General features: G+C 38.2%; 4 protein-coding genes across 5 annotated transcripts; 1 reads left to right on the top strand and 3 right to left on the bottom strand.

Moving 5' to 3' along the window:
• Positions 1-263: 263 nt before the first annotated feature.
• Positions 264-2,482, bottom strand: LOC125224468 (probable E3 ubiquitin-protein ligase RHC1A). Its single transcript, XM_048127873.1, has 2 exons — positions 2,355-2,482; positions 264-1,614 (listed from the first exon to the last, which is right to left on the bottom strand). Exon 2 carries the CDS (start codon positions 1,537-1,539, stop codon positions 562-564), a length of 978 nt encoding a protein of 325 aa, XP_047983830.1. The 5' UTR covers positions 1,540-1,614; positions 2,355-2,482; the 3' UTR covers positions 264-561.
• A 1,862-nt stretch (positions 2,483-4,344) lies between these two features.
• Positions 4,345-6,565, top strand: LOC125221622 (elongation factor 1-beta 2-like). 2 transcript variants are annotated; one of them, XM_048123792.1, is made up of 6 exons: positions 4,345-4,534; positions 4,657-4,770; positions 4,938-5,004; positions 5,471-5,585; positions 6,024-6,137; positions 6,275-6,565. In XM_048123792.1, exons 1-6 carry the CDS (start codon positions 4,449-4,451, stop codon positions 6,436-6,438), a joined length of 660 nt encoding a protein of 219 aa, XP_047979749.1. In that variant the 5' UTR covers positions 4,345-4,448; the 3' UTR covers positions 6,439-6,565. The 2 variants fall into 2 exon arrangements, with proteins under 2 accessions (XP_047979749.1, XP_047979748.1); XM_048123791.1 differs by having other exon boundaries at positions 4,346-4,534; positions 4,654-4,770.
• Positions 6,566-6,842: 277 nt separating this feature from the next.
• Positions 6,843-10,986, bottom strand: LOC125221621 (ABSCISIC ACID-INSENSITIVE 5-like protein 6). Its single transcript, XM_048123790.1, has 4 exons — positions 10,911-10,986; positions 9,775-10,561; positions 9,607-9,678; positions 6,843-7,252 (listed from the first exon to the last, which is right to left on the bottom strand). The coding sequence occupies exons 2-4, from the start codon at positions 10,444-10,446 to the stop codon at positions 7,181-7,183; spliced, it is 816 nt and encodes a 271-aa protein (XP_047979747.1). The 5' UTR covers positions 10,447-10,561; positions 10,911-10,986; the 3' UTR covers positions 6,843-7,180.
• Positions 10,987-13,863: 2,877 nt separating this feature from the next.
• Positions 13,864-15,558, bottom strand: LOC125221312. Its single transcript, XM_048123433.1, has one exon. It carries the CDS (start codon positions 15,556-15,558, stop codon positions 13,864-13,866), a length of 1,695 nt encoding a protein of 564 aa, XP_047979390.1.
• Between the last annotated feature and the right edge of the window lie 1,732 nt (positions 15,559-17,290).

Raw genomic sequence — 17,290 nt, forward strand, 5'->3', positions numbered from 1 at the left:
AAATAAGCTTTTCCCGAATGGAGGTCGGAGGAGGATATATTCTCAAACAAACCCTATTTCAACAGCAACATAACAATTGAAATCAGGAAGAAAATGTCACACTTCAATCCACGGCCCCAAAATATCCCAGATTTTTGCAGAGCCACTCAAATGTGAAATAAGAATCAAATCAGACCAAAACAAAGACAGAATCCAGTGGCAGCTATTCACAACAACTTATCACATATCATCAATTTCTTATTCTAAGTGCAATATTCTGCAAATCAAGGGGAAACAGACAAATAACATTGAACAATTTTTGTAACATTCAGAGCAAAAATTCAAGACCGATACTTAGACAAATGGATACACGAGTTTTGAAGAACACATGGTTGATCTTTTCACAGGTGGTGTAAGCGTAGCATACAAGCGGGGAAATCATTTTAACTCCAAAAGGGATTTTACTAAATATTTAACAACCAGAAACTGTAACCCAATTTTTTTTGATGCACACAACAACAAACACGACTGAAACAAATAAGAGGGAGTATTGGAGAAGAATACGCAGCTGCATAGTCAAAATCAATAGTCAAAAGGCCAGCGCATCCTGCCATGCTCCTCATTTGGAGCCGTGGCACTGTTTCCTTCGGTTCCTGAGTGGCGTTGAGTGTTTTGATTTGATGAGTTTGAAGGCCACAGGAAAGAAAATGGATTCCACCTTCCCTGACTCTGAGAGTTACTGTCCCTTCTGCTGCTGCTGCCGCCACTACCACTACCACCACCACCACCACCACTCACACTACTAGTGTTCGCTGCTCTCTGATTCAAGTTAGACCGAGCATTTGCAGAACCTAGTGGAGGAAGCTCAACACGACAAACAGGGCATGAATTATGTTCGACTAGCCAAGGCACAATACAATCTGAATGGTAAATATGATCACATGGCATCTGTCTAGCTCTTGTGCCCAATTCAAACTTATCTTGACACACTGGGCAGTGAGCATCTGTATTGAGATGCCTTTGGGAAATCTTGATGGTAGGCATGGCATCAATTGCAGAACGAGGTGCTGGAGGAGGACCTCGCCTATCATTCATACTCAGCTGCTCTATCAATTCCTGTAATCCATGCCCCATAAAGATATCATCAAAATCAGCTCGTCTTTGCCCCACTCCATGTCCATCGCTAAAAAAGAAATCAAATGGATCGACAGCAACTGGAGATTGGCCATGTAATATCAATAATTGTCCAGGAGGCCTTTGACCAATACCCACACTTCGTTCACTAAGCATGGCAGGTCGTCCTCTAACATCAAAGTTTGGGTCCCTTCCTATCATCCTGTGCCTCATTAGGGCAGCAAATGCATCCATAATACCAAATCTCGGATCTTGCTGGGGAGCCATGAATCCAAGTCCGGAACCATCACCCGCGTGAGCACCCATAACTTCGGCCAGCTCTTGTATAAAGCCTCCATCACAGTACGGGCAAACCAAGTTACGGCCACGAGGTCGTACAGGCTGACTGCACTGGTGGCACCAATGAGTGTTTCCACCACTTGACATTCTTTCTTGGCTATTACAGTAATATTATCTTATATAAGAAACCTAAGCCACAAATCTCCAACCTCCGAACGTTTCCTGCATCCACACATCTATGATTTAACCATAACACATAGACGACAAGAGTTCACAAGCTTCGGTGAAATTAAATCAATTATGAAGCAGTTATAGAAAATCAACAATTTGATACAAATAAGGAATACGAGATCTCCCAATGAAACCTGGATCATATTCAATCAAATATGTAGGGTTCAGTTCGTCGTGCAGATTTACATGATTTAGATCTGCTCCACATGATTAAATCCTCTAAAAATGGAGAATAGTAAGGGGAAACCAGAGCCGAAACCAGAGTATACATAAGCAAGTTACCAGTATGCATAAAACTCTATGCTGATTGCTGAGACTAATAAAAATGCACACTGCGAATTCTTCAACTCAAAACAAAAAACTAGGCAACGAAGAATTATGTTTATTACTCTATAACGCAATAAATTTGAGTAAGTTCCTGAGTAAATTATAGCAATCAAGCATCAGCAACCCTGAATTGGAAGAAGTGCATAAACTTTTTTCTAATTTTTTCAGGAAAAAGGGCTTATAAAACTAATTCCTCTTCAAACAACAAGAATCGTATGAATCACGAACCGACATACATCACACCTAACAATTAACAAAAAAAGGGGGAAAAATCAACTACCAAGCAAACGAAGTTGTATAAACTGAAAGCGATTAATCGAGTAAAAAATAGAAAAATTAAAAACAAAATTTGGGGGTTGAGATTAGGAAGCGAAATTATTGGCGCATGAGTTGTCACGACTTACCAGAGGGTGCAGAGGAGATGAGAGAGAAAGTAAAAGAGGAGAGAAGGAGAGAAATGGGGTAGGATTGAAATTTTGCGGTTCTACAAGTTACAGTCAATTTCGTATTCCTATGTACGCACGTACCAAGCTCAAGCCGGTTATTTTGATTTTTCTTTTACAATTTTTGTATTTATATCATAATTCCTCGTCCTTTTTTTTTCAATTTTAATTTACGATAAAATAATTACATTTCTCTTTTTCTAAGTTCAAATCAAATTATGCTTTCTTCCACTATCAATAAAATTAAAACTATTATTAATGGTTTAAAGGATAAGTATAATTTCAAAAGAATTGTAATTAAATAAATTATTGTGATGAAGAAATACACTCATTAGTAATATATCGATTTTGTTGTACGCTCCCTTATTGTCTTGTGTTTCTCATATTTAATGAGGAAATTGGTCTACAAAACTATAAATTTTGGTCAAATTTTGGTATTTTTCACAAACTTTAATTGGTCTAAAATATCATAAACTTTACATTTTGTTTGTTATTTCCCATGACAGCCCAGATAATATATCTTCGGCAAAAATCTAATTATACGTGGACAACCGTGAAATATTTATGATATTTTAGATTATCTTTTAGGTTTGTAACAAGTAGGATAAAAAGCTACGTACAAAATCACGTTGATTTAGTAGTCCCAAGTAGGATAAAAAACACAAAGAAGTTGGTTGGATATAATGATGATTGGCCTGTCATGGAAAATAACAAACAAAATATAAAGTTTATGACATTTTAGATCAATTTTAAAGTTCGTGGGAAATACTAAAATTTGACCAAAGTTTACAGTTTTAGGAACTAATATCCCTTTTTAATATTTAGAATCTCTCTCCAATAAGTAAAAAATCTCTCTCCATTAAGTAAGTTGTTAACGGGACTTTACATACTAAACTCAAAATTTAATCTATGACATTTTTTCTTGTTCTATTGATTAGCATTTATAGTGACACATTAAAGTCGATTAACATATGGATGCTCTAGCGAAATAACAATACAAGAACAAGACCAATTATACTTCTTAAAATAGTTAAATGCGGAATGATTCTGCATACATATAAAAAAGTAAATACACAAGTCTTAGAATGATACTTACAAAACTAATTGTACTACTTGAGAACAATATCAATATATGCAATTGACGGTGCTAACATAATGCCACTTAAATGATTCTTGATTATAAAATATAGGAATAGTAAAATATGAGAAATACCAAGAAATATGAACTGAAACAAATCACTAAACCGAATCGACTTTGAAACACAATAAAAACTTAAGCCTTCAACATCAATGCACTTTTGAGTTTTGACGATGCAGTAGTCATTTATAAACTTCAAAACCCTTACATGGATTTAATTTATTCGATAAATTCAATAAAAAATAGCAGGACAAAGAAGAAGAAGCAAATGTGATTCCATTGTTTGACATATGGATTTAATTTATTCGATAAATTCAATAAAAAATAGCAGGACAAAGAAAGAAGAAGCAAATGTGATTCCATTGTTTGACATACGAAAGCAAATGCAGTCTCTCCTACTTTATTCACTATCTACTTAACACACAATTCTTAAATTGTACTACTTCCATTCCATATCAAGTGTCATATTTTGCTATTTCGTTTCATTCTATAATAAGAGTCACATTTCACTTTTACCATAGATGGTAAGTAGATCCTACATTCCACAAACCAATTTTACTCATATTTTATTATAAAACCAATATATACTATATAAGTGAGAATCATAATCCACTAACTTAATCAACTTATTTTTTTTTTACATTTCTTAAAGCTCACGCCCACATTAAATATGACCCATAACGTGAGACGGAGATAGTAACAAAAGAATTGAGAAAGTGAGATATTTTTGTTGGGAGTACAATAATTTTCAAATAAATGCAAGATAAAGAAAGGAATAAATAGAATATGCCCTCTCTTTATTACTCGATCTAGGGTTTTTAGTACGGCATATAAAAGCTCGCCCCTCTCATCTCTCTCTCTCTCTTGACTCTCCACTCACTCTGCAACTTTTCGCTCTTCTATCTCCAAAGTCAGTTATGGCTGTTACTTTCTCAGATCTTCACACTGAATCCGGCCTCAAGGCACTCGACGCCTTCCTCTCCGGCAAGTCCTACATATCTGGGTAACACAATTCTTCACTTTCATCTTTCTTTTCTGCTACTATTTACTAATGTTCAATTCCACCATAATTTCATCGCCTAGTTCCAATAATCTTAGCGTGAATTGTCATTGTGATTTCAGAAGTCAGCTAACCAAAGACGATGTCAAAGTTTACGCCTCCGTTCAGAAGCCCAGTGCCGATCTCTACCCCAATGCGAGCAAGTGGTACGAAGCTGTTGCAGCGAAGCTAGCAACCAGGTATTTTTTGCGACTTCACAATTAATTAGCTCCAGTTCTCCACTTTTATCCATGCTTGTGTTTGCAAATTCATATATGCCGATAATTATATACTGCCTTAGTGTATATTATGATGATGTTTATGATTCTTGGTGTAATTACTGGACTTGCAATTCTTTTCGGTGTAGTTTTCCCGGCAAAGCTGTTGGAGTACAAATCGGAGGCCAAGCTCCCGTTGCAGCTGTTGAAGCTCAGGTATGGCATATATCTAAATTGTGCAAAGTGTGACCTTTTGATGGATGTCAACTTAACCCAAACATGCTGTATGTGTAAGGTTCACTACTATAGCTTCTTTCAGTTCTCCTTCTTGCCATCCTAAACTCTATGCAGCAAGAAGCTAGTTGTGTTGTAGGACATTTTTCGGTTGTTACTTGCACATGGAGGTGCCGTGGTTCTACATTGATATTTTTCAATTCAGATTACGATGATATTGTAAATGATTTGGAAACTTTTGTAATTGGTATTGCAAGTGTCAACACAATATGACTTACACTTTACAGATTAGGGTTCAGCTTATGTTTTATGAAAAGCATTGGTTCAATATATCAGAGACTGAGTTGATTGTATGATGCATTCTTATGCTTACTAATTTTAATAATAGTTTGTTTTTGTGGGTGTATTGGGACCGGATAATAACTGTTGTTAACTTAATTTCATACAGGAGGAGGCTGCCGACGACGATGATGATCTCGATCTATTTGGCGATGAGACAGAGGAGGAAAAAAAGGCTGCAGAAGCCAGGGAAGCTGCCAAGGCGCCTGCTAAAAAGAAAGAAAGTATGTAGCAGCTAAATATTATTGTCTGACATTTTTAACTCTAATTCCACTGAGCAAAAATTGACTCTTTCATGGTTTTGGCTCTTTTGATGCTGTTTGCCAATGTCATTTCAAAAGTTGCTGCAACCTAACTCCACATGACTAGGGTGTCCAGATTGATTGGTCTGTGTCATTGTCTTTCTACATTTTGTGTTAATAGCAATTCTATAAGGTGTCGTGGGTCTTCACCTTGCAGGTAGAAAGTCATATCTGTGTATATTTTTGTTCTTCTGTTTCTACATTATGTGTTCATTCTAATTCTGAGGTATGCTTGTGTAATCTTTGTCATTGTGTTTCTACAGTATCTGTTCTCTGTAATTCCGAGATATGTTTCTATAAATATTTGCCCTTGTGTTTCTACATTGTGTTCATTGTAATTCTAAGGTGTCTACCTTGCAGGTGGGAAGTCGTCTGTTCTCATGGATATTAAGCCTTGGGATGATGAAACTGACATGAAGAAGCTTGAAGAAGCTGTTAGAAGCATTGAGATGCCAGGCCTCTTATGGGGAGCATGTATGATTCTGATTATATGTTATAGTCTTGTGGAGTATCTTCTTTCTAATACTATTATATATTAATAGAATTACAGCAGTTACTATTTATGCATTTGGTGCTTTATTGAGCTCTATGTATGGCTTTTCCATGTGCAGCCAAATTGGTCGCCGTTGGTTATGGAATTAAGAAGCTTCAAATCATGCTTACCATTGTTGATGATCTTGTCTCTGTTGACACTATGATAGAGGAGCAGCTCACAGTGGAGCCTTTGAACGAATACATCCAAAGTTGCGACATTGTTGCCTTCAACAAGATTTGAGTCAGGGCAATAATTTTGTTCACCATAACCAAGCACTATTGCTTGTTTTCGTTTATACTAGGTTCATTGTTACAGTATTGACAGGATGTGTTTTCTTTGAATGTGCTTGAAACTTTCCATTTGCGTATTTGATTAGGTTGTGTTTTGTAAAATTTGCTTTTTTTTGCATTTCATTCTGCCGCAGTAAATGAAAACGAAAAAAAAGAAAAGAAAAAAAGAAAAAAAGAAGATGAAACTAAAACTAAGAAGTGAGGGTTTTGAGCAGGTACATTTTCTGTGTGAGAACTGAGAACTAAAGAAACTGAGATGTCCCCTAAATATTTGGATTCTAATTTTATTTATTTTCAGTGTTGAACTCATTCTGTTAAATTGACAGAATATAGTATAATTAGAACACAATTACAAAATACAAACATTTTTGTGGTACTAAAATGATAATTGTAACTTAATTCCAAATACAAACATTTTTGCTGTACTAAACATTATACATGGAAGTGGATGCTCCATTTTCAAATCCAAGTCCTTAATTCTATAGTCTCGAACACACCCTAACAGATTTAAAAAAACAACTATACGTTTGGGTGGTGTTGACGTGTTGTCATGGTAATTTCTTTGCAACAACGAGCATCTATGCCTTTATGTCCTAAAACAAGAGTTACATTTTTACATACTGCATTAACAAAGTAGTAGTGCAATGCATGCCAATTCAACCTTGTACTGCAAAAACATTGTCCACATAGTATTAGGACGAGGAAGTTCTTCGCAGCTGGTACCTTACGGTGTTGGGTTCATAACAAGTAATCTGTTCGAATTCCTACAACACACAAAACAAAACAGAAATATTATATGAATTCATCAAAAACGAAAAAGCACAAGTAACAAATGGAACAATTATTTGAAGCTTAATACACTAACTAATGTCCAAGGAAATCTTGAGACAGCTTTTTTCCATTATTCACAATGCCTATCAATCTACAAACTTGATTGGTAAACAAAAGGGAGATGTTCAAGCTGCAGATTTTAGCCAATTAGCTGTTAATGTGGTGATAAAGCATGAATTATGATGGCTTAACTCGAAAGTACATAGCTGATAGTGATTAGTTATGCATGTAGGAGACCAGTATTCCCAGCGGAAGTAGATCCGAGGAACAAGAAAGCTTTTATAAGCTGCTGGCGGAGATTTTTTTTTTCATTGAAGCCTATGAAGGGAGGGGAATGGACTAATAGGACCAGTCCACGAGAGACCTCAACTATTATAGATATCAGCCGCTCACTTCACATGTCTAAGCCAAAAAATTACAGAACGAGGCATATTTGAAGGTAGAGAATTCTGAATTGTCATTAAAAATCAAAGGACAAAGCAATAAAGCTCACAGCCCACATGTGGAAGAGAATATATCAATTTATCACAATTTTGCAGTCATGTCAAAATTACAGTTCAATCATATCACAGGTTATTCAGTAGCTTTTGCAAAACTCAAAACAGATTCACATTCGAAATATATATAGATGCCTGAAATCAATTGGACTTACATATGTGAAATGCGGAAGTAATTATAATTAGAGCTTTGAACAATATGGATAGAATCCATAGAGCATTTTACCTAACATTTCCTAATAAGTCAGGCATCAATTTTCGATACTGGCTAATATTAAGGTTCTTCGACTCCTATCTTCAGCAAAATCTTAGATTCTGTCACCAGTCCTTAATTTCAGGCTGATTTGGTGTAGTTACACAAGCCATGCTTCCTTTAGCTAATGAAGGTGGCTCATATTTTTGAAATTCATGAGACTCTCTCTCTAAGTAACCAACTATTGTTTCAGTTCATATTTGTTGTTGCAGCTAGACATCACTACATGCAAAGTTCCTCATATCTACTCTTCTGTAAGTTTGATGTGAATCTTTGATTCTTTGCTGCTTTTCATATGACATAAGTTGATAAACTCGCCAATGAAAAGAAAAAAACCAATAAGCTCACAGTAATTGATAAACAAGGTATGTCGTCAGGTGTGATCCTTTGCTATTCTTGATATCTTAGCGTTAAGTTGTTCATTACTTGGAGTTACTTCACTTTCCACCACACACGAATGGTTCTAGTGCATTAGCTTCCAAGCAACTACCACCAGAATTTTGATTATAAATTAGATCCATCGGTCTTCAGAAACATTTAACGGATCGTTATACGTAATGCCAACCCATACTATAGATTCAAAATCTGAGGAACAAAAGACATATTGCGGATGGATGCCCACACTTAGTTAACTAAAAGCTGGATTCTGAAAAAGTGTATAATTAACCTTGCTAAATTATCTTGTTAAATTTTTTCAGCTACATATGGTTCTCCATCATATCCTTCTGCAAATACTTGTGCAGACTACAATTTCTTTAATTATAGTAGTATAATTCTTAAGATAACAAGGACCATCCACTTGAGACTTTTCAGTGTTACTTTTCTTAATTACTCGTGAATCATATATTTATAATAGGAAAGATTGCACATAAGTAAATAAGGTTCATTACGTTTCAGTCCGTTAAACCCTACTGGGAGAACGTAGAAGCAAATGCTCTTATTGTACATTACAAAATTCTAAGATTCAAGACTGTACAACCCCTTGAGATCATGTGTTTACAAACCACTCACAGTTGTACCCATCAAAATTAGACAAAAATAGGGTATGATTGGAAATGATGAACTTAGCATATACATTTAACCTGTATGCAGCGTGCCTATTGAAGAGTTACAAAGTTTCATGGTGGCCCTTTTAGCATGCTAAAATTTAAGAAAAATCCAGCAAAATCTCAATCCCAAAAAGGAATTACTTTGGATTCTATCGACATCCAGCCACTTAGAGTGACTAAGGTATTCTATAACATACGGTAAAATTTCATGTTTAGTAGCTCAACCTCCATCATCATAATTGGCAAATTTTATTACATAAAAGTTAAAAATGAATCCAACTCTCGGATGACTATATTACCTTGTGCAGTATCTTTGTGGTCTCTAACACATGTACTTTCCTATAACTTTTTATTCAAAACTTGAGTTGTAGCTGATTGAAGTCCAACTTACATACTACTACTATAAACCATTATTACTCAAGACAAAAAATTCAACGGGAAAAGACACATAGTATTTGGCAAGAAGGATACAAATAGGTATAACTTGCCTTTTCCTTCTTAAGCTTGGAATTTTCCTCTTCAAGTTGCGAGACCTTGGTCACCAACTCATTGTGGTAGGCCTGTGAATCCAATATGAGTAAATATCCCAGTGCAAATGTATTCAAAATGCACCAACAGCATGCAAATATAACACAAGGAAAAATTTCAAGTCTTGCCTGTTTCCTTTCACGTGAGCGTGCAGCAGACTCCCTGTTCTTAATTTTTCGTCTTAGCCTCCTCTCAATGGCCTTATCAAGATCCCCAGGCATCCTCTTCCGGCCAGGCAATGGCGTATCTGACAACTCATCCATTGAAGGCGAAGGAGACAACGACCCCGTCTGAGACGAGAATTTATGGGACTTGAGTGCACTATCCAAGGACATCATGGGTTCAACAGAAACAGTGGAGGCATTGGACACATACATCCCTGCTTTCACCAAGAAATCCTCCAAACTTGTCTCACCAAGGGTCAGAGCTCTTTCCTGGCTACTCAAGCCCTCCGCATTTCTCGTCTTATACCCTCGCTGTATATCCCTCCACACCTCATTCACTGTCTTCCCGGTAAAAGCCCTAGCAAGCGACCAACTAGCTTGGCGCTGCAGTGATGCTGCAGGGGATGTTTCGATGCTCTCCATTCCCGACGAGTGGCTAGTGTCAGTGGTCCACACTTTCTTGAGCAACTCGTCGAGGTTCATGCTTCCTAATGGCTTGGCCAAATTACCTAGCAAGTGCCTCTCCACTTCGCCTAGCGTTAGGCCTAACCACGAGTTGCAGCGTTGCAGCGGATGCTGAACATGAGATTGCTGCCCACCGCCACTCACATGAGAATTCATTGTCTGAATCCCCATTCACACTTCAACTCCACTTGTACCAATTGAGAACCTCAATAACCTATTCAACTATCCTTGATTCCTTGTACAAGTTTCAGAAACCAATCCAATCTCTATCAAGACACCTCAAAACCTGAACAAGGATAGATCAAACACAAGATTGAAGCAAGCATGTAAGAAATCCATCCAATAATGCCAGAAAGGACCAATCAAGCACAAAAAATTCCACTGACAAAGTCAACAATCCACACAGGGAAAAGGGAAAAACAAGAAAATTCACAAATAGAAATGTTGAGAAAAATGAAACTATTCTAAGTGAGCAAAGGCAGAGACACCCATGATCCTATTCAGGAAACAGGCAATTCCAATTGTTCAAACAAAACAATAAGCAGCTAAAAATTGAGCAGCAGTAGCATGTTGTGATTAGATAAGTGCAATTACAGAACAGGTAAACAGTAATTGCAAATAGAAGCATAAATTACATGGGGGCAGAAGAGGATCTGATGATCTGTTGCCGGAGAACAAGATTCCTTTTGTATTTGTGGGCGTTGGAGGGGACTCGAATTATTTTAAACACGAGAATTACCCGCAAGTGTACGGGGCTATCGTAGTATAGGCAAGTCAAGAGTATCGTATCCACAGAGACAAATTGTGCAACTCAAGTACCACGAACCGATTTTGACTACTATCTAGAGAATCCGGAAAAGTTGATTTTGATTTTGAAAACCAATTAAACATAAACAAGACAAAAGCACGCAACAAAAGACGAGTTTCAAGTAAGAGAACGAGGTAGAGTCTTGGATCCAACTACAACGAACACGATGTGAACAACTCAACAACTTCGATTACCCATTTGAAGTCTCTAGGATTACTAGGAAAGCCGCTAGTCTAGACTAAGCCCTCTCTCGAGTGCACTTAACCAGTTGATTAATTATTAATATTGAAGTCTCCTTCTAATACGTCACAATTAACTCCTTAAAACAAAAGGCTCAAGCCCTCACTCTAGAATTCCTTCTCTCGAATGCAAATTATCTAGGTGTTGTTCATTCTTTTATCAATCCTAATTAGGTATCTCTCGATTACTCAAAACTAGGTCAACAAACCCAATTGGTAGCTAAGCAATTGAATTGAAAAAGCACAAGAATGAAACAAAGAAATCACAAGAGCAAAGGTAATCAAAAGTCCTTGAATTAATCAAAAGCATTCATTGTAGTCTTCACCAAAACTCTACTAACGATTTAGCTACTCATATTCAATGCAAATTCACAAGAGAAATCCATAGAAAGATATTTGAACATATGAAAACTAATAAAGATACTCCCAAGAGTGGATTAAATGACAAATCGTCTTCGTCTTCAATCTTGTTGATGATTGTGACTCTCCGTCTCTTCAATCTACTCTCAAAACCTTTGAAAGACTCTTATGAGGCGTGTGGAATTCGTTCTAAAGTCGAACCCTAGGTCTTATTTATATCCGGGGCGAAAAATGCAGCAATTGCAAGGCATAAGCAAAATGCCCGACCTGCAGTGTAAAAATGCCCGGCCGGGCGTTTTGCTCGAGATCCCGAAAACGTAACCAAACGCCCGACCCGGGCGATTTTCCTTCGAGAAACGCCCGAGGACAGTGCATACGCCCGACTTGAGGGTCGAATCGCCCGGTCTCGTGTGTAGAAACGCCCGACCTCCGGTTTGGTGCCATTTTCGTCCGTTTCCACCTGTTGTGACTACAAAAACTCGACAAACTCATCAAAACACTAAAGTAGGGGATCATAGATGAAAACTCAAGTAATGTGCTACGAAATACTCAATTATGCACTTTCAAACAATCAAAACACTTGCTAAACTACGAGTTTATCAACTCCCCCAAACTTAAGCACTTGTTTGTCCTCAAACAAGAAGAAAACAAAGAACATAAACTCTTGCAAGTGTGTTGGATTTTCATCATTGCCTCAGTAAAAGAAAACAAGACGTCATGTATCATTAGCTTCGCAAACAAGTAGAACCACATCGAACATTGCTTCAAGCTACTAGCACGTATCCCACCTTGTCAATTACCCTCACTGGATGTATATAGTGTAATTTGTTTTCAATATGCTCTCGCGCTCAAAGTGTATGGGTAAAGTATGTAACTCTCAAGTCAATCAAACATGTATAGTTTACCATAGGCTTGCTCGAAGTCTAGACTCTCCTCTGCTATGTTGTGACTATAGATCTAGGATCCGAAAGGTCTTTTCTCAAGGTTGTAACACAAGGCTTTTTGGTTAGGTGAGGAACATTTGGCCAAAGTGACTTATAATCCCAAAATGAAACTACAACTACTCGCCCATGTGTATTACAAATCTCATTAGACTTAGGCTTTGCCTAAACTCTTCTCAACTTCCCAATCCTCAAATTTTTTCTTTAACAACTCTTATTCAATCTCAACTCAACTTTCTTATCCAATCGAACCCAGACTTTCCCTTTTCTTTCTTTCTTTCCCCTTTTTTTTTCGAATTTTTGCATGCTTTGCATGTCATTTATTTTTTCTTTTTTCTTTTTTTATTTTCTATTTCGAAACCTTCTTGCTACAACAATATCCTTTCCCGAAAATTTCTTTTCCTATGACCCAACAAAGATTCAACCCATATTTTTGGCTATCAAAGAAAAAGGCTTAAGCTCAAAATTGGCTAGCAAAGAATTATGATTTGCAATTTGGTTCAAGGTTAAGATAAGGCTCCAAAGGATGGCCTAACGTCCTCTCCTATCACTATAACCACTTTGCAGATTCAAACATACCGCGAGCAAGTTCTAGAAACATATAACATAGTTGATGAAAAATCACACATATTTTTTTAGAAAAGGAGATGGTCTCAAACCTCACAAGGTAATTTTTGGCAATAGACAAGGCAACGAGCAATTCACTTTAGACAAAAACAAATAGGAAACACAAGTTACTTAGCTAAATCAACAAGTTTTCGCAAACATTTTTAACCACATTTCATCATAGGCAACTAATCTAACAAACAAACTTAGTTCATCTTTCCATATAATTCCCATTCAATATCACCCAAGGGAGCATGCAAACAACAAGAACACACAAAAGGAAAATAAAAACAAAAATAAAAAATAAAAATAGGGAGAAGGGAGGGGAAAGAGACCCAATTCCACTAGACATCCCCCCAAACTTATTCCAAGTCAAAGCAAGGATAAGTTTGAAAGAGCGTGGAATTGGGGGCTGACCTCTACTGATCTGGCAGGTGATTAGGCGGCCGCACCAAGCTAGCAATGAAATCATGCTCCTTTTTGGCGGTGCGCTGACCTTTAAATACACGAGGAAGGCCCGGCCTGACGCCGATTCCCCACGATTTTTTGGCCACCACTTGAGTGGGATTCACCCACTCACTATCCGAAATGGCATATCGGATGTTGGCATCTAACCACTTTATTACCTCATTCCTCACCACATCTGATAAGTGTCACCTTCTTCCCCCAGGAATACATACTCATCCACCGTGGTCACCACATTGCAATGCTGCAAGCTTCCTCCGGGTTCCACGTCATGCCTCTTCAAGGCCTCATAGATGGAAAAGGTTGTACTTTCACCATTGAAGCGAAATGTGAGCTCTCCATTATCAACATCGATTAAGGCCTTCCCTGTGGCTAGGAAAGGTCTTCCTAGAATCAGAGGTATTTTTCTGTCTTCCTCCATATCTAATATCACAAAGTCAGCTGGGAAGACGAACTCATTTACCCTCACTAATATATCCTCCACAATCCCCACTGGATAGGATACTGATCTATCAGCCATCTGTAACGTGATAGAGGTGGGTTTCAACGGACCAATCTTCATCTTTTTATACAAGGACAATGGCATGAGGTTAATGCTAGCTCCAAGGTCACATAAGGCATTCTTCACAAAATGATCTCCAATAGTGCATTCAATAGTAAAGCTTCCCGGATCTTGCATCTTGGCCGGAAGCTTCATTTGCAAAATTGCACTACAGTTTTCCGTCAAGTTGACGGTCTCATGATGCCCCCACTTCTTCTTTTTGGCGACAGCTTCCTTGAGAAACTTGACATATCCGGGCATCTGCTGCAGTGCCTCAATCAGCGGAATGTTAATCTGCACCTTCTTGAAGATCTCCCAAAATTTAGCGAACTGATCATTCTTCTTCTTCCTTTGCAGCATTTGGGGAAATGGCACTTTGACCTCTGTTGGCTTGACTGGAGGAGATGATGTCTCAAGTTCCTCCTTTTCTACCTCAACATCTGCTTCTTTCTCTGGCTCAGCTACAGGCTTGGGCGGTGTCTCTGGCATAGATGGGCCCTCATAACTTGTCCCACTCCTCAAGTGAATCGCCTTGCAATCCTTGGGATTTATGGTAGGCTGCCCTGGGAATTGCCCCGGCTTATGCTGGCCGCTCACAGACTGAGCGATCTGACTCATCTGCACCTCTAAGTTCTTCATATGTGTCGCCATGCTGTGCACATCATTCTCTACCTTCTCGAGCCTCTTGTTTGAATGCTCCATATTCTTTTGCGACTGTGTCATGAAGGCATTCAGTACGTCCTCTAAGCCCCTCTTCTGCGGCTCAGTGATCATTCCTTGTGACACTGTAAACCCCGGAGGTGGCTGCAAGGCATTGTTGGGGTTCCCATAGGAGAGATTGGGGTGTGGCTTATTCCCAAAATGGTTGAAACCTCCACCCCCTTCATTGGGGCGGGAGTTGTTATAGTATCTGTTGCCCCCTTGGTGTATGTAGTTGACATCTTCTACACCTTCTAGGTTATCTTGCACCGATGATCCCACTCCCATGAGATCCAGCTTTCTATGGATGAGCTCCAATTGATTCGCCAAGCTGCTGTCGGGACTGACTTCTGTGGCAGAAGCTATTCTGTGCACCTTGCTCCTCTCGTTAGTCCAAGTTCCATCATTCGAGGCAACCCTCTCGATCACCTCCATTGCTGCCGCCTCACCAATCTTTATCAGTGATCCTCCCGCGCTCCGGTTTAGCTCGCTCTTTGCATCAGGCAAGCACCCCTTGCAGAATGCGAGGACTTGATGGGTTGGATTCAAACCATGATTAGGACATCGCTTCAAAAGGCTCTTGAACCTTTCCCAAGCTCCTCGGATACTCTCTTGAGGAGTCATCTCAAATGCTAGAATCGCTGATTACCTATTCAAAGCTTCACTCGGAGGGTAGTATTTTGCTAAGAATTTGGCCACCAATGCATCCCACGTACGGATGGAGTTAGGCTCCAAACTGTCCAGCCAATCCCGGGCATCATCCTCTAGAGAGAAAGGAAATGCCCTCAATCTGATCTATTCATCCGGTACTCCATTGATTTTTGTCGTGTTGCAGATCTGGATGAACTTGGTGATGTGTTTGTTAGGATCCTCCATGGATCGGCCTCTAAAAACATTGTTCTCTACCATCTGAAGGAGCCCCCTCCTGAGCTCAAAGTTGTTAGCATCCACGTTGTTGCTAACGATTGCTGGATTGGACACTCCATTATAGGCAAACATATTCTGCGCTGGTATCCCATTCTGCCTAACCGCCTCTGCAATGCTGCGAGTTGCTCTTGAAGTTGAGCATTCGTTAGAGGAGGTGGTGGATTGTTATTTCTGTTGTTCCCCCCATTTCCTCCGTCCATCAGAAAAGGAGGATGTGGCTCGAACTGAACTGGTTCTTGAACTGGTGAAGGTGACCGTCTCTGGACCGGAGAAGAAACTCGGATCCGCTGGTTTAGCCTCTTCAAAGCGTTTCTCCTTCTGTTGGATGCTTCGATCTCAAGATCAATAGGCTCTAAAGGTAAACCCAGGCATAAGCAAAATGCCCGGCCTGCAGTGCAATTGAGATCTCGTTGGAATCCTTATTAAATCATCTTTAATTTGATACTCCCTCCGTCCCAAGGAAGATGACCCCTTTCTTGGGTGGCACGAGATTTTAGGCAAATTTAGTTTGTGTGTTAAGAGGAGAGAGTAAAGTAAGAGAGAGAGAATAAAGTAGAGATAAATGTATTTCCATTTTAAGTAATGAGTCATCTTAGTTGAGACAAACTAAAAAGGAAAGTGGGTCATCTTCAATGGGACGGAGGGAGTATAATTTTTTAATAAAAAATAATTTAAATTTAAAGATTTGAGATGATTTTGAGGAGAGAGAAAGTAGTTAGTTATAATTACTACATATAGGATTTGACATTAATACCCTTTTAATTTAATTAATAATTATTTAAATTTAAAATATATTACACTTGGCATTATATCAACCACAAGATCTTCTAATCTAATAGTTAAAAATTGATCTCAATTTTGGATTGATAATTAGTTAGCAATTGATCACATCCCTATCAATTAATTATATAAATTCCATTAAATATAAATGAAAAATTATTTGTAACTATAAATCTTAAACAATATACCACTTAGTAATAAAAAATAATAAATGAACATATTAATTTAATTACTTAATTCAATAGAATTTAAATTTGAAAATATAAACAAAGTCAAAAAAATATTTAAACCAATCAAGGTGATTAGGCCATCCGCAACGCTATCTCTTATCCGTCTCTTAACCGTCTCATCTCTTAACTATTCATGGGCCCCACTGTATTTTTCACCTCATCTCTTAACTAAGAGACAACATCTGCAACCCTCCATCTCTTAACACATCTCTTGAGATAAATGGATGCCATGTCTAAAAGGAAGAAACCTTTCTTGGCATCTTTGCATGCTAAAGCGTCTAAGTACTGTTTCGATGTAAGATTCTTGGGATAAGCACAACATTTTCTTACCTCGGTTCCTAAGAACCTTGATACCGAGAATGTGTCCCGCATCACCCATATCTTTCATCTCGAACTGGCTGGACAACCAAGTTCGCACT

This window comes from Salvia hispanica, chromosome 4, assembly GCF_023119035.1.
Source record: "Salvia hispanica cultivar TCC Black 2014 chromosome 4, UniMelb_Shisp_WGS_1.0, whole genome shotgun sequence".
Classification (NCBI taxonomy): domain Eukaryota; kingdom Viridiplantae; phylum Streptophyta; class Magnoliopsida; order Lamiales; family Lamiaceae; genus Salvia; species Salvia hispanica.

Bases quoted from the DNA above. Each gene is read 5' to 3' on its own strand.
- LOC125221621 (XM_048123790.1), bottom strand. From the start codon at position 10,446: ATGGGGATTCAGACAATGAATTCTCATGTGAGTGGCGGTGGGCAGCAA. The intron at 9,679-9,774 runs GCAAGACTTGAA...TTGGATTCACAG, and splicing joins GCTCACGTGAAAGGAAACAG to GCCTACCACAATGAGTTGGT. The intron at 7,253-9,606 runs GCAAGTTATACC...TGTGTGTTGTAG, and splicing joins CCAAGCTTAAGAAGGAAAAG to GAATTCGAACAGATTACTTG.
- LOC125221622 (XM_048123791.1), top strand. From the start codon at position 4,449: ATGGCTGTTACTTTCTCAGATCTTCACACTGAATCCGGCCTCAAGGCA. The intron at 5,005-5,470 runs GTATGGCATATA...AATTTCATACAG, and splicing joins TTGCAGCTGTTGAAGCTCAG to GAGGAGGCTGCCGACGACGA. The intron at 5,586-6,023 runs GTATGTAGCAGC...TCTACCTTGCAG, and splicing joins GCCTGCTAAAAAGAAAGAAA to GTGGGAAGTCGTCTGTTCTC.
- LOC125224468 (XM_048127873.1), bottom strand. From the start codon at position 1,539: ATGTCAAGTGGTGGAAACACTCATTGGTGCCACCAGTGCAGTCAGCCT.
- LOC125221312 (XM_048123433.1), bottom strand. From the start codon at position 15,558: ATGACTCCTCAAGAGAGTATCCGAGGAGCTTGGGAAAGGTTCAAGAGC.